Source organism: Rhipicephalus sanguineus, chromosome 6, assembly GCF_013339695.2.
Source record: "Rhipicephalus sanguineus isolate Rsan-2018 chromosome 6, BIME_Rsan_1.4, whole genome shotgun sequence".
Classification (NCBI taxonomy): domain Eukaryota; kingdom Metazoa; phylum Arthropoda; class Arachnida; order Ixodida; family Ixodidae; genus Rhipicephalus; species Rhipicephalus sanguineus.
Genome location: NC_051181.1, coordinates 127,649,646 through 127,663,133, shown reverse-complemented (window position 1 = coordinate 127,663,133; position 13,488 = coordinate 127,649,646). Strand labels below are relative to the sequence as shown.

The 13,488-nt window shown below is 47.0% G+C and overlaps 1 protein-coding gene across 1 annotated transcript; it reads right to left on the bottom strand.

The window, feature by feature from the left end:
- Positions 1 to 1,460: 1,460 nt before the first annotated feature.
- Positions 1,461 to 7,419, bottom strand: LOC119397529 (probable chitinase 10). The gene is made up of 4 exons (XM_037664954.2): positions 7,156 to 7,419; positions 5,512 to 5,748; positions 3,306 to 3,686; positions 1,461 to 2,365 (listed from the first exon to the last, which is right to left on the bottom strand). The coding sequence occupies exons 1-4, from the start codon at positions 7,417 to 7,419 to the stop codon at positions 2,129 to 2,131; spliced, it is 1,119 nt and encodes a 372-aa protein (XP_037520882.1). The 3' UTR covers positions 1,461 to 2,128.
- Positions 7,420 to 13,488: the final 6,069 nt, after the last annotated feature.

The following is a 13,488-nucleotide window of genomic DNA, read 5'->3' as shown; positions in this document are numbered from 1 at the left end:
AAGACGAAGCTCTTATAGCGTATTGCACGAAGAAGGGTTAGCGGGGACCATGCAGAAAGAGGCTTCAAGTTCGTCAGACAACGAGATGACGGGATGGTATAGCGCCTGCGGCGTGAGCCAACGCGGACGTGATTTAGCGTCGTGATGCAAGTCCGATGATGTACGATGTGAGGGAGCTCGCAGTTCGCTCCTAGGCGCGGGCAGGAGGCGCCTGAAGCGGGGCAGGGCAGAATGGCACTAGTTGACGTTTGTGTGCCCTCGTGAGCGCGTCGCCCGGTTAGTGGGGTAGTCATTTGCACTACACCGAAAGCTACGTGCGGTAAAATTTATGGGCTACTCCCGACTACTGTGGTTTATAGGCGAGAGTGTATGTCAGCGTACACACCCCTGCAATTTATGAAGGGGTTCTGGCCTGCCGTGTTTACTCGCGTATTAGCGTCACTGGCCAGCGCTATCTAATGTTGGTTAGATTTGGAAAGATGGTGGCAAATGTCGAATAGTGTGCGCTAAACGTGGCCTAATGTTGACTAAACTGTTGGCAACTTAGCTTTCTATTGGAAAACGTCATCTAGTGTAGCCGTATGTTGACTAAAAGATGGCTAGTGTCGACTTCCGCTAGCCAAGTTAGCCAGTCCGCTCTTACGGCTGTAGAATGTTTAATACATCGAAAGCGAGAGTGAAAGTCCGTGAGCGTTTCTTCCGCGAAAGAGAGAATGGGAGTGCGTGAAGGTTTCTGACGAGCCCCAATTATCTCAAAGGTTGCCGTCCTGTGCTGAAGTCATAATTCTCCCAGTGTGCTTGGAGCATGGCTTCTCCGCCAAAAACCTCACGACGAGGCCAAGCCAGCTTTCAAGGAGACGTCGTCGTGGCGCTACGCGCGGGTCGTACTGCAACACGAGCGATGCAATGTTTGACTCTACTGCGTGCGAATGAGGTCCACGTGGGAACAAATTCATTTGCGACACCTCGAGACATTGCAACTGCCGGAACAGCAACTGAGATCGGACTGGTACAGAGTTGCGAAGAAGCTGACCATTTCGGCTACACATCATTTAGAACAGCACTGTATGACGTTGTTGTCCATGCATATTCGAGGGCATTATTGTATTGAAAATAGAATCAAGACAATGTGGCGCTCATCGGTCATCATAATCATCGTCATCATCGTGAACAGTGGCTAGCCTCCATTCGCCAACATTAGCCGAAACAACCATTTAGCAACACTCCACCCGAACTCTACTGACCCGAAGGTCTCGGGTCCGATCCCTGGCCGCGGCGGTCATATTTCGATGGAGGCGGAATGCTGGAGCCTCGTGTACTGTGCGACGTCAGCCGAAGTTTCACCGCAGCGCTACCCCCCCCCCCTCTTCCCTCTACGCGCCCCCTGTGCGCAAGCATATGATAGGAGGAGAAACGGTTCTCCTGGTTACTTTTCTTAGTTCGCTGTACCCACGCACACTTTTCTCCGCACTGAATGTAATTAGTGAGCGTACGTTAAGATAGATGGAGATTACTGAAAAGATGGACCTACAGGTGGCAACTGACGAAGCTGTATCAGTGGATTAGAGTACCCGGTCGGCGCTCAATCTCAAGACATGTGACGACTTAACAAGCGAGGTTGTGTTTCGCAGGAGCAGGTGCTTTATTCGACAGCTTTGCAGGTGAGCGCTGTCCTCTATAGCCAAATCGATGACAAAATGATTCGCAACAAGCGGAAGAGACACTAACGAAAAATGCGTGTGCTCTATCTGCGAGTTACACGGTCGCTAGAGAACCAGAGCACTCTCAATGATACGGCTCGGGCAACAAACTTTCAGAAAACCGCTAAGGCTTTCGAGGCAACACTGAAGGTGGACTAGCATTGCGCACTCAGGCAAAGCGAGAAAAAAAAATGCAGTCATCTTCCCGGTTTACGGTTCGCTCAAGTCGCCACGTATGATCGCTTGTGCTCGCATCAGCTATGTGTGTGTGGGCTTGATCATCTTGCGTCGCGTCAGTGGCGCCAGTGGCACAGCGTATGAAAAGAGTCAGAGCTGCGGCTGTCTGTCCGGGGCACGTGACAGCTTGGAGCCTCGAACCAGTGGCCCCCTGCGTGTGTGGTTGCCTCCTGTTGCCGAGGAACGCAATACTAAGCGCCGGCAATCACGGCGCCAACGGCTGTGCTGAGCGGGTTCGCCTCGCCACATACTGCTCTGTAGTCGTCGCTCGTGACGTCCCACAGCATGATGCCCCCTAGAGTGTAGTTGCGCACGAAGGCCGCTTTTTGGCGCACACTGTCCGCGCTCTCATAGCTCACGGCTTCGTCCTCCTTCAGGGCCACCGGATTGCCCAGTTCGGTCAGGTTCGCGTTTGTCCAGGTGTTGTCCTGCGTGTTTTTACGGAGAAGAAGGTTTCGACATCGCTCTCAGACAGTATGCGCATGCTAGAGAGGAATGACCAGGTTAAGGGTTCCAGCATGTGACGACGCGAGCACAATATGAGAAATAAACAAGACAAAGACTGTAAAAGACAAAGATGGTGTTCTAGAGACCACCTTCTTTCAGAAAACTTCAGTTAAGCTTTGTGTTGAGCCTTTGTGTTGTGCATTTCTCCTCTTGTGCTCACGTCGTAACGTGTTGGAACCCTTCACTTTGTCTGCCAAATGGTCCAGGAAATCACGCTCCTAGAGAGACATAATTATTAGCCCACTTTCGATCCGTTAATCCTCTTGTGCCTCAGCTCGAGCAGGCACACGACGTATCAATCAATCAATCAATCAATCAATCAATCAATCAATCAATCAATCAATCAATCAATCAATCAATCAATCAATCAATCAATCAATCAATCAATCAATCAATCAATCAATCAATCAATCAATCAATCAATCAATCTCTTTAGCCTCTTTGTAAATATATCGACTTATTCGATGTACTCAAGGTTTCATGACATATTGGTCAATCATGCAGTCATTCAATGAATGAATGTACGCACGACCGAATGAACGAATCAATTACTTTGACCTCACCTTGAAAAGAGTGGGTAACCAAGTACGGTATTATTTCAAGAGGCATAACCTCTGTCAAGCTGTGTTAACAGTTTTTTTTTTTTTTGTCTCCCACCGAATAAATAAAATTGTATTGATACATCAATCGGTGAATTTTTTCGCCTCACCCTTAATAGAGTGCAAAGTTCGCAGTATGCCAGGCGCCCTGCCGTATTGATCGATTGATAAACCTCAATAAGTCGATCTAACAACCAACCAAGCAACTAATAATCGGTCAGTCTATTATGATTAACAATGCGATAAATTTCTTTGACCTCACCTTGAATAGAGTGCACACCTCGAAGTATGCCAGGAGTCCGGGCGTGCCAGTCAGCGGTCCTTCGTGTCCGGGCAGCGTCTTGTTCGCCTCGACGCGCAGCGTAGCCGTGTTCATCTCGAGAGAGACGAGCAACTGTCGAGAGGGCAGACCGGAAAGGATCGCCTGGCGGACCGCCTTCAGCGACACGCTGGCCTGCGGAGGGACGTCGGCGGTGGCCGGCGAGTCTGGAAGTCCCTCCAAGACCTGGCTAAAGAGGGCCGCGTGCTCCTTCCGGTTCCGGATGACGAGGAAGTCGACGAACGGCTTCAGCCGCTGGCCGAACGCCTTTCGATGCGTCAGTTCGGAATTCTCCTCCATCACAGCCACGAGAATCAGATTGGCCTGAGCATGATGATGATAATTAGACATGGCGCAATTGACTTGCGTATTGCTTCTTTATTTTTAAACATTTCAGCTCAATCCAAAGCTCGGTGCAAGAAGCAGCTGGATACAACAATAGAACCAATCACGAAATACTAACATGTAATAAAAAATTCACGACCCTTTCCACTGTGTGAGGGTGATTGACAAGAGAAGGTGTTTAGCTCACGGCACAGAGGTCACAGCGAATATTCATGAAAGGTCTTCGCGTACTGCAAAAAACAGCAAGTGATTGCGAAGAGCTAGAAAACATAATGGCCGCTGCCGTGTAGGGTTTTTGTTATTTCTACGCGCGTCTCTGTGGTTTTGTGGTTCGGTTTATGGCGTAAGTGAATGGACTGTGGGTACAGTTCGGCGGCAACAATCCTTTGATATGCCGCTGGGCACAAGAGCGCGTAGAGCAATACGTGCTGCGCAGACTTTTGGCATTAATTAAATTACAGTAATTATATTACTTTATGGTGTAATTAATTTAATGAATGATTTTTGTGGGCTGGTAATTCAGTAATGTAATGATTTACTTCAAGTGAGTGAGTTCAAGAAAGTTACTCATTGTTTTCTCAATTACTTTTTACTAAAATATAGCATGTCCGCTTGCCTTATGGCATAAAAAAACTGACCAGAAAAAGGAAGAGAGGAATAACAAGTAGAAGTTAATCTGAGTGCCAAACCTCAAGAGTGGGATCGAGGCAAGCCCACAGAAAAGTCACGTAGCATCCGAACTCGCAGGCTTGAATAACGTTGATGGAACGTTACAGCCCTCGAAACTCCAGAGTGTAAATGAAGTTACATGAGTTAGTGCACGAATAATTGACTTTTGTTAAAGCAATTTTAAAGTAATTTCATTGCTTTCAAAAGTAATAGTATTGTAATGCCATTACTTTCGGTCAACCGACCGTAATTTGTAATGTAAGTTAATTACATTCTAAGAGTAATGTTGTTATCTTTGGTCCGGCGATGTCTACTTAAAAAGGCACTAAAGCGAAACAATGAATCAGTTCAGATTGATAAATTTTACTCTGGAGACTTTATTGCCGTTAGTTTCATTATCATAGCTTTAAAAATAAAGGACAAAATACAGGTCAATTAACTTTCGCGCCGAAATCTCGCACGCTTGACGTCGTGGATTTCAAAGTTATCTTTCGCATTTTGGCAATATCGGCTCAATGAAATTTCCTGCAACATGGTATTTGATGCCTCTGGCCCTCTCACAGGACAATGCACTTAACTTTTACCGATCAGGAACTACGTCGGCCCTAGCAGAGGCCCTCAAAATCTACGACGTCATAGTGGTTGGCGCAGGAATTTCAAGGCGGTGTCGCCACCCGCATCTTTTTCTTGCGCATTTTCTCGCTAACCAAGCGTCTTCTCGCGGTAAGCGTGGTCATTTTGGTATTGTGAAAGAGTAATTTACTAACAGGAGAGAAAGGTATTTTCTCTTTGTGAAACGGCCGCGAGCGCACCATGAGCGTGTCATCCAAGCAATGGCGTGCATGTTTAATGTTTCCACCTGTCAAACATTATTTTAATGTTTCCAACTGTCATTTATGTTCATCGTGCAGTCACGTCGCGCAATACTAAATTTGGTGCATATCAAGCTAGGGAACCGGCCGCGAGCCGTGAGCGTGGCATGTAAGTCGTGCCGTATACGACGTGCGTGTCGTGTTAAAGCGCCTGTAGCGTCGCTTTAACAAGCGACGGTGAGCATCGGAACACACCCGATTCTATGTCGTTTATTTACACCCGCGAAACAATATGCATCTCGTTGGCTACTGCCAGCGTATACCTGCTTGAAGAGCGTGTGCATCTTCTTCAGCAGCCGTATCATGACTGCGCGGTCAGGCTCGGGCACGGGAAACATGCCCTCGACCACGAGGCCGTGCAGCTGGTTCGAGAGCAGCCACTTGACCAGGTTCCGCGCGAACACCATGGAGAGGCGGTCGTTGCTAATGTCGCTCGCGATCCAGTCGAGCAGGTGGCGCCGCCCGTGGCCGTCGTCTTCCGCGTCAACGTACACCAGCACCTGCCGCGTTATATTGTGGTACAGGGAAGGACCGAGATTTTGGGCGAGTTGGATGTGGTTAAAGATGTTGAGTGGTTCAGCGCGGAACGAACGAAGACATACGTGAAATTGGCCGAGGCACTTTGATGGCCAATTGGTTAAGATTCATAATTCGTCGTCCCACTGTTTGAAAACACCCTCTTTCTCAATAGGGCCCGAGGCGGAACCACACGCGAAATAATTGAAGCCTATGAAATAGATCAGATCAAAGAAAAATGTGTGAGTATGCCATCTTTAGCTTTGTCGGATAAAGAAAACAAGTTTCTTGAGTCGTCGCTTTGGCGTAGGCAGATGCAAGCTGCTGTGCGATTAGTGATGACACGTGCGTGTTCTGTACTGTACCTTTACGTGTTGTTGCTTCGGTTTTATTATCGATCTATTGTTATTGTACAGATATCATGTGTGAACGCAAATAAAATGTTTAGTTGCAAGTTAGCGATGTGTATATGTCCTTCTCTGTTACTGTCGTGTGGCGCTACGCCATATGAATTATGAGGACAGAGGCAAAGAAGGTACACACAGCATCGCCGTCTCACTGCTGCCTTTATTTGTGCTAATAAAGATAGTTGTGAGACAGCTCTGGCGTTTGTGTCCCTTCTTTGCCTCTGTCCTCGTTCGTTTCGCGCTGACTCACTCAACGTACAGGGAGATCGTTCTGTTTTCGAAGCTCTTACAGAGACATCATTTCCTTACATTGCTTGTATCGTCAACAAAAACGAACCGACCATGACGTGCTAAAATTTCTTTTCCTAGTAATTCATAATCACGTTAAGATAAGCTACTACAAGTACTTTCGAATCGAGACACAGGAAGCATCAAGGAACAGACACCAGACACAGTATGAATGTACCACCTTCCATATTGCATAACGACTGCTTCAGGCACGGCTTCTTTGCCAGGGCAATTCGGCAATGGAATTCTTTACTAGATTCGCCTGTCAAAATAAAATCTCTTACCGCATTTTTAAGAACAATAAAAAAGCATATTTTCTCTGCATTTACGTTGTGATGCAGTATGTAATTTGCGATTATATTGTTATAAGTCTTTTTTTTTTCAATACGATCTACTGATAAGAAGCAGGACAACAAAATGGCTTGCGCCTTCGAGTCGTCCCAGGGAAATGCACAAGGGACCACGTGACTTGCTTTGCTCGCGTTCTCGAAAACCCGGTAAACGCTGAAATGTGTGTCCTAGATTAGCATTAACCGCCCCATATTCGCCGTTATGGGGGCGACGAAGAGCTATGCAGCGGAAGTTAACACGTCTTTAAGGTCCCCAATGCTATACGCACAAGCTTTGGAAATCATACTTAGTAGCTGCCCCCATCTTGTTTCCCATACAGCGCAATATAGAGGAAGATGTGGCTACCTGCATGGCCTTCCTCTTCTTGAGGTACTCCATGCTGCCGTACAGGGTCGGGTGCTGAGCCCGCTGGTAGGCGTCGTAGTTGAGCATGTCGTCGAACCAGTCGTCCAGGGCGTGCAGCGGGAACACCACGTGGGTGCACACGTCGACCGGCACGTCGTGCACAGTGTACCGGTAGTTGCCGGGCCTCGAGAAGGCGCTCAGGTTCAGGTGGCAGAGCACGGCCGGGTTCCCGCTGGATTCGTTGCTTCTCGGAACCCAATTCATCTGAGCAACCGACCACGCAAAAGCCGTCACCCACGAAGGTTCGTCATTCCGCCATTTCTGTTGATGGAAAACGCGACTGAGAGGTGGTACATGCTTACATCCAGGGATTGGGGAATTGAGCTAGGCTCGAGCAGGCGGAAGCAACGTTTCCTCGGAAGGCGCGAATTCGCGCAAATAGAAAAATGCGTGCGCCTGGTAATTTCCCCTCCCTTATACCTGTTTCTTGCTGACTGCGGAAACAGACTGAAGAGAAATACCGAGATATAAATAAAGCGAGGAGAAGTGAGAGATTGCGCGAGTTTCTTCATTAGGAGTGCAGATTACAACCGACCAGGAGACAGCTTTGCTTTTGTTCGTGTATGCGTGTCCCTATATGTTTCCCCCTCGCTTCCCTAAACAGGTCTTCTTCCCGAAACGGGAAGCACCTGTTTCGCGACGCAAGCAAAACGCGAGCCGTGACGCTGCTAGAAGGGAAGAAAAGGTTGAAGGAGAGAGGAGATGATCGTCTGGGGATGAGAGAGAGTAAGAGAGGAAGGTAGGCAGAGAGGAAACGCTCGTTTGGCGATGAGAGAGAGGGAGGAAAGGGGGAGAGGAAGGAAGGGAGGGAGATGTGGAAGAGAAGTTGCCGGTGTGCCGCTCCAGAAGCTCCATGTGGAGGTCGCCGCGCGCACGGCGTAATTATGACGCGCTCCAACCTTAATACGCTTGGCCCGCAAGCGTCACCTCGGCTCCAACACGCTCCTCCGAATGCTCTCCTGTCGCACCGCTCGCCCGCTCTGCCTCCGTGTACCGTGGCGGAGCTTGCACGCGAAGCCAGGCAGCTTGTTCACTAACCCGCGATACCGCAGCGGCCGCTCTCAGACCGCGCGTAATAATTCCTGCGCACCGCATGCAACAACAGCAGTAGCAACGTTTCTCTCTCTCTCTCTCACTCCTCAAGTGTGCTGCTCAAACTTCCCACGCAGCAAGGGAAGGGTTTGGGCCAAGGGTTTCCGTTTGTAATCACGACCCGGTGGGGTAACAACGATGCGGTGACGCGTGTGTGCTTGTTTTGGGCGCTCTGCCTCGCTTGCAGGAAAGCACGAGTTCGCGGTTTCTGTTGCTGCTGACGCAGTGGAGAGGCAGCCGCTGATTCCTTCTTTTCTTTTTTTGCTTTATTTTGCTAGTCTCAGCGTGTTTTTGCCTAGCCGCTGAACAGCACACGAAGGGCAACTTCGCTTTTACTTACCCGATTTTATCGCGCTTAGTCTGTCCGCTGCGGGGCATCCGTGTTTCACTAATACCCGGCTTAGAGTTGCTTGCGCGAGGATTCTCTGTATCACTCTGTGTGTGAGTGTGGTGAAGAAGAAGAGTGGTGCGTGTTCGTTTGTGAACGCGGCTGCGGCTCGAGGACGATTCTCTCGCGTTCTAGTTAGATCACACGATCGAGCGTCGGAGATAGAAAACACTGGATAGAGAGATGTAACGTTTTGGGAGAGGTAGAGATTCTGACTAAGGGCTACACGAAGCGGGGTCATGGGAAGAGGGCGAGACGGGAAGGAAAGGGGAGACAGAAGGGATGGGATTTCTCGTTCGGTCAAGCGTGGCAAGCTAGTGGAATGGTATTCGTGTCTCCGATGCATATTTGGTTTTCGCCAAGGCGTATACGCTACAGAGTTTTGGATCGTTATGAGGCTGTCGGCAAAAAGCGGCGTATAACTTCTCGAAGATGATCGCTTCTTCTTCAGGCACCATGCGATCTTCTCAGACTCGTTAGTGGATATGATGGGTGCACTATGATCTTGCAATTAATTGCACGGTCTTACGCATCCTCATCACGGACGCTAAAAACGCATCGAGGTGTTTATGTTTGTTTGTTGGTTGGTTGCTTCTTGGGACCAGCGAGGCACAAATGCCGGAAGTGCTCCGGATGAAGTTGTAATTGGGAATGCCGTGTCCGTGAGATGAGAGCGAGAAAAAGAATGACGGCAAGAAAAGATAGCTTGGAGATTTCAGCGAGACGTACGAGACGGCGCTAACCGAACGCGGCGAAGTTTATGGCACCATCCGGAACTCGTTTCTTGGTCAGATGTCATCGGTTAAGTGAATGTCTTTTTTTTCGTTTGCTTCCAACGAAGGCTTTCTCTCGAAGTAATGTGTCTCATAAGTGTGTTTTTTTTTTTACTTCTCGATTTGAGCTTATTCTGTTTTTTCTTGTCGTCGGTAATTAATGAGTGGACTGACGTGGGTGACGTTCCGCCTTGGGAAAACAGCAGCAGCCATATTTGCGTTGAAATTTTGGTGCCGCAATAAACAACACGCTTCTGTTTGTTTTTCTGTCTATATGTTTTTTCGCTCGGTTGAGTTTAGTGTTATGGCAGTCGTAGTAAAAGCTCTTAAGTACTTATGCTTTCCCTCTCGCGTAGTTATTTTCATTCACTTTCTCTAACAAACATTTGAAGTGCTTCAAAGCGAAAGGTCGGTGACAAAAAGAAAGTTCATTAAAGAATGAAAATGCACCGAATTTCCCTTAGGGAAACTTTCGCGCGTTGGAACCATTAGTTGCATCTGGAATGCACCGACAGCGCTATCCGATAGCAGTCAAAATGACAGAATGGTAGCCAACATTGGTCAAATGGTAGCCAACGTTAGCCAGCCTACGCCAAAAGTTAGCCAACACTGACAACTCCTCCGTGATCACGGGAAAATTGGCCACATTTTGTATGCTTTTGTAATTATATTTTATTTTAAGTAATATAATAGATACAGTGTAATATTGTATATCAATATGAAGCTAAGTGATTTTAATTTTTACTGGTCTTACTTTTAACAATATTATCAGGGTATAATATGCAAGAATATTTATCGAAAACAAGATTTATTTGACATCACATAGACCAATCGCAACGTGAAAGAAAAAAGAAACGAAAAATAATCTGAAATATACAAAATGTTTTCTCAACAGTTTTATACATTAGAGGAAAGTGTGAATGATCTAGCTTAAAAATTGTATGAGTTACTTTTTTTTGTTTGCCCAGTGAAAACTGCGTTGTTCCATCAGGTAGCAAGATTATATTTATCCCTGTATTAATTTTTCAGACAAAGTAATACAATAAATATAGTTAGGAAGACAAATAAATTTTCTATTGATCCATAGGTATTCTAGCAAATTATGCTAAATAGCAGCACAGAAAAAAATTCAGATACCAAAAGCTAGGACTGAACCCGGCACCAAAACATAATGACGTGTGGTTTCACCACACACAACAAAATATTCTAAACTTGTAAGCTTCAAAACATTATTCACATTTAAATGTCTGACACTATCGAAACAGTTGGAACCATGTCTGAAAGCTCTAATATGTAAAAAAAAAATTCTAATGTCGGTGTGCTACTAGGCAAAACAGGCGTTGAAAAAATGAAATTCACCATCTCTGCGGCCATGACTATTTCCCAAGAACCACCATTCTTGGCATAAGACTGCTCCTACAGGATTCGCAACCACGCATACTAATTTTTCACACAAATCCTGTTTATTAGTTTCGTTGTGAAAAAGATGCCCAAAACACCGTTTTTCCTTGAGACACATATCGCTTCACAGCGCAAAACTACTCTGAGGACACGGTCGGGTACCTTCCTTGGGCTGAAAATTACTCTCTACTGGCTGAAGATGATGTCACCAAATCTTCACCACTGACAAATAGAAGATATAACAGGGCCAACGTGCTCACGACATTTCAGTCGGAGTAAAAAAAAATGATGTACCAGAAAGCGTAACGCACTGATCAACAGCTGACAACAATTCGGCCTCGTTCCATGGTTTTTTATAATCATGCGAACTATATTTCCAAGATTTGACATCATCCTCAGAATCACTTCTGCTAGAAACAGCAGAAAAATTGCTTGCAGACGCAACAAAACTGTACAAGGAGCAACATTTCCGAGAGGATCTCACTCCCGGGTCGTCTGCCATTTTCGCGAACGAACCAAGCGAACCGCTATCTTTGCGTGGCTGTTAAAAATCGCCGCCGCTCAGGAAAAAAGAAAAAAAAACTAACTACGCAGGAAACGAAACATTAGTGCTTACAGAATATGCTAGATGGTGCAATTAGTTGCTAGGAGCGCCCGTATTTTTAAATTCTCGCTCGGCGCGTTCGGGTCACCGGCGACCCACGTTCTATAGGCGCGGTCACGAAAAAGTCAAAACACGTAACGCCTTTCTGATGAAGTATCAAAATTAACTGACATACTAATATACATTCCATCCGAATTATTTTTTATATGACGGCGTTTGCGACGTGCTTCTGCCTAAGAGGTGTTTTTTTTTAATCCTGACTAATAAAACGATGTTTACTTTTTTCCGGAGGTGACCCTTAAAACTGCTTCCGAAAACATCAGTCCCGTTGTTCTACAATGCTTCACATGAATTATGGAAATATATGTCCAGCCAAAACAAATGATCACAGGAAACGGTGAAGAAGACAGGAGAGAGGCTGAACTACCAACGGACTACCAATAGCCGCTTTCCTGCCTTTTTTACCGTTTCCTGTGATCGTTTGTTTTGGCTGGATATATATATCCTTAATGCAATGCACAAACTAGCCCAGCAACGTGTTATACTAGAATAGCTTCACATGAGGATTAAACAAAAAACACTGATCGAACTCAACTTGTTCACTGCTCTCCCTCTCGCGGTTTCGTAGTGCTGCGAGAAAGACGACATCTACGTTTTCCCCATACCTCGCGTGGCTGCGTTAAATTTAGAGACTCCCGAAAAAAACAGATTTTTTCTAACACGTCGAAAACGCTGGCGAGATCCCTGCCGTCGTTGCGGCAGGGCAAGCGCCTCGTCAGAAATGTGAGAGCGGAAGAGTTAATCCTTTCCCCAAATTCCAACCAAATAAGGAAGTATGAGGCAAAAAAGGGGTGGGGGTGGGGGAACAGAACGGAAAGTTGGGTGAAGGCGGCTGCGCGTGAGCTGCGAAGCACGTCGCCATCGGCTTCTTACGCACCCGTCTATCGACGGGCTCGCTATATGAGAGTTCAGCTATACGCGCGTAATAAGTAGGGATATGGGCTTTCTCTCTCACTTTCCCAATACTCGCGTTCGAGCACCGCTCGCCGCACCAGAAAAAAAAAGAAAAATAAAGAAACACGATACACTCAGAGCGCGCGCTACGGCCAAGAAACACCACTTCAAGATGGCTGAACAACAGCTCTCGCGTTTTTGCTTTTCGTATCTCGCCACCGCCGCCGCCACTTCGCAGATCGCTGGCACGGCGGAACGGCAGATGAGCCTCGCGCCAGCATTCTTTTTTTTTATTACTATTATTCTCTCTCATGCCTATACCTCGCGCCTAATAACCCCTCGCTGAATTGAGAGGCCCCTTTGAGTTCCGTTCCAACTCACTACGTTTTTGTGTTTTTAGTTCTGAACTTCGTTCAATATTCTTTTTTTTTTGTTCCACGCAGGCTCGAAAGCTAAGCCCCGTCACTTGGCTGCTGCGCTAAGGCCTCCCCTTCCTCTCATTTTCTTCCTCGCAAGCGATGGTCAATGGGTTCCTCTTCTGCGCAAGATAATTGGGGTTTTACCTTTGCAGAGCCTGACTTGTTGAGTTCCTCGTCGGGCTTGGGGGCGCGCCCGTGTGATGACCTGGCCTCGCTTTATTAAGGTCGCTCGATTCAGCCTTTTCTTTCTTTCATCGAGCTAATGTTCGACTTTGTTTTTCTGTTGTTTTTTTTTTCAGTTCCTCGCGTAGTTTCTCGCGCCGTGTGCTCTCCACCCTTAGAAGGAGATCCTTCGCGAATTGCAGACGATCGTTTTGCGCCACTGCGCGCGCGTGCTGGGAGCTATAATATGGTCTGCGCAAACAGCGAGGCTTAGGAACATGCTCATTCGAGTGCTTGTATGGAGTAGGAGGTCAGGGCTCTTTGTATTGGGCGTCGAGTGCCCTCACTAGTAGCTGGAGCCTTTTGGTCTCCTCCTCATTCGGGCTGTTTGCTCTTTCACCTTCGCGTAGGCTTTTCGCCGATGTAGGGATAGAAAAGGTGAAAAAAAAAAGGATTAATAATAATATCTGGGCTTTAACG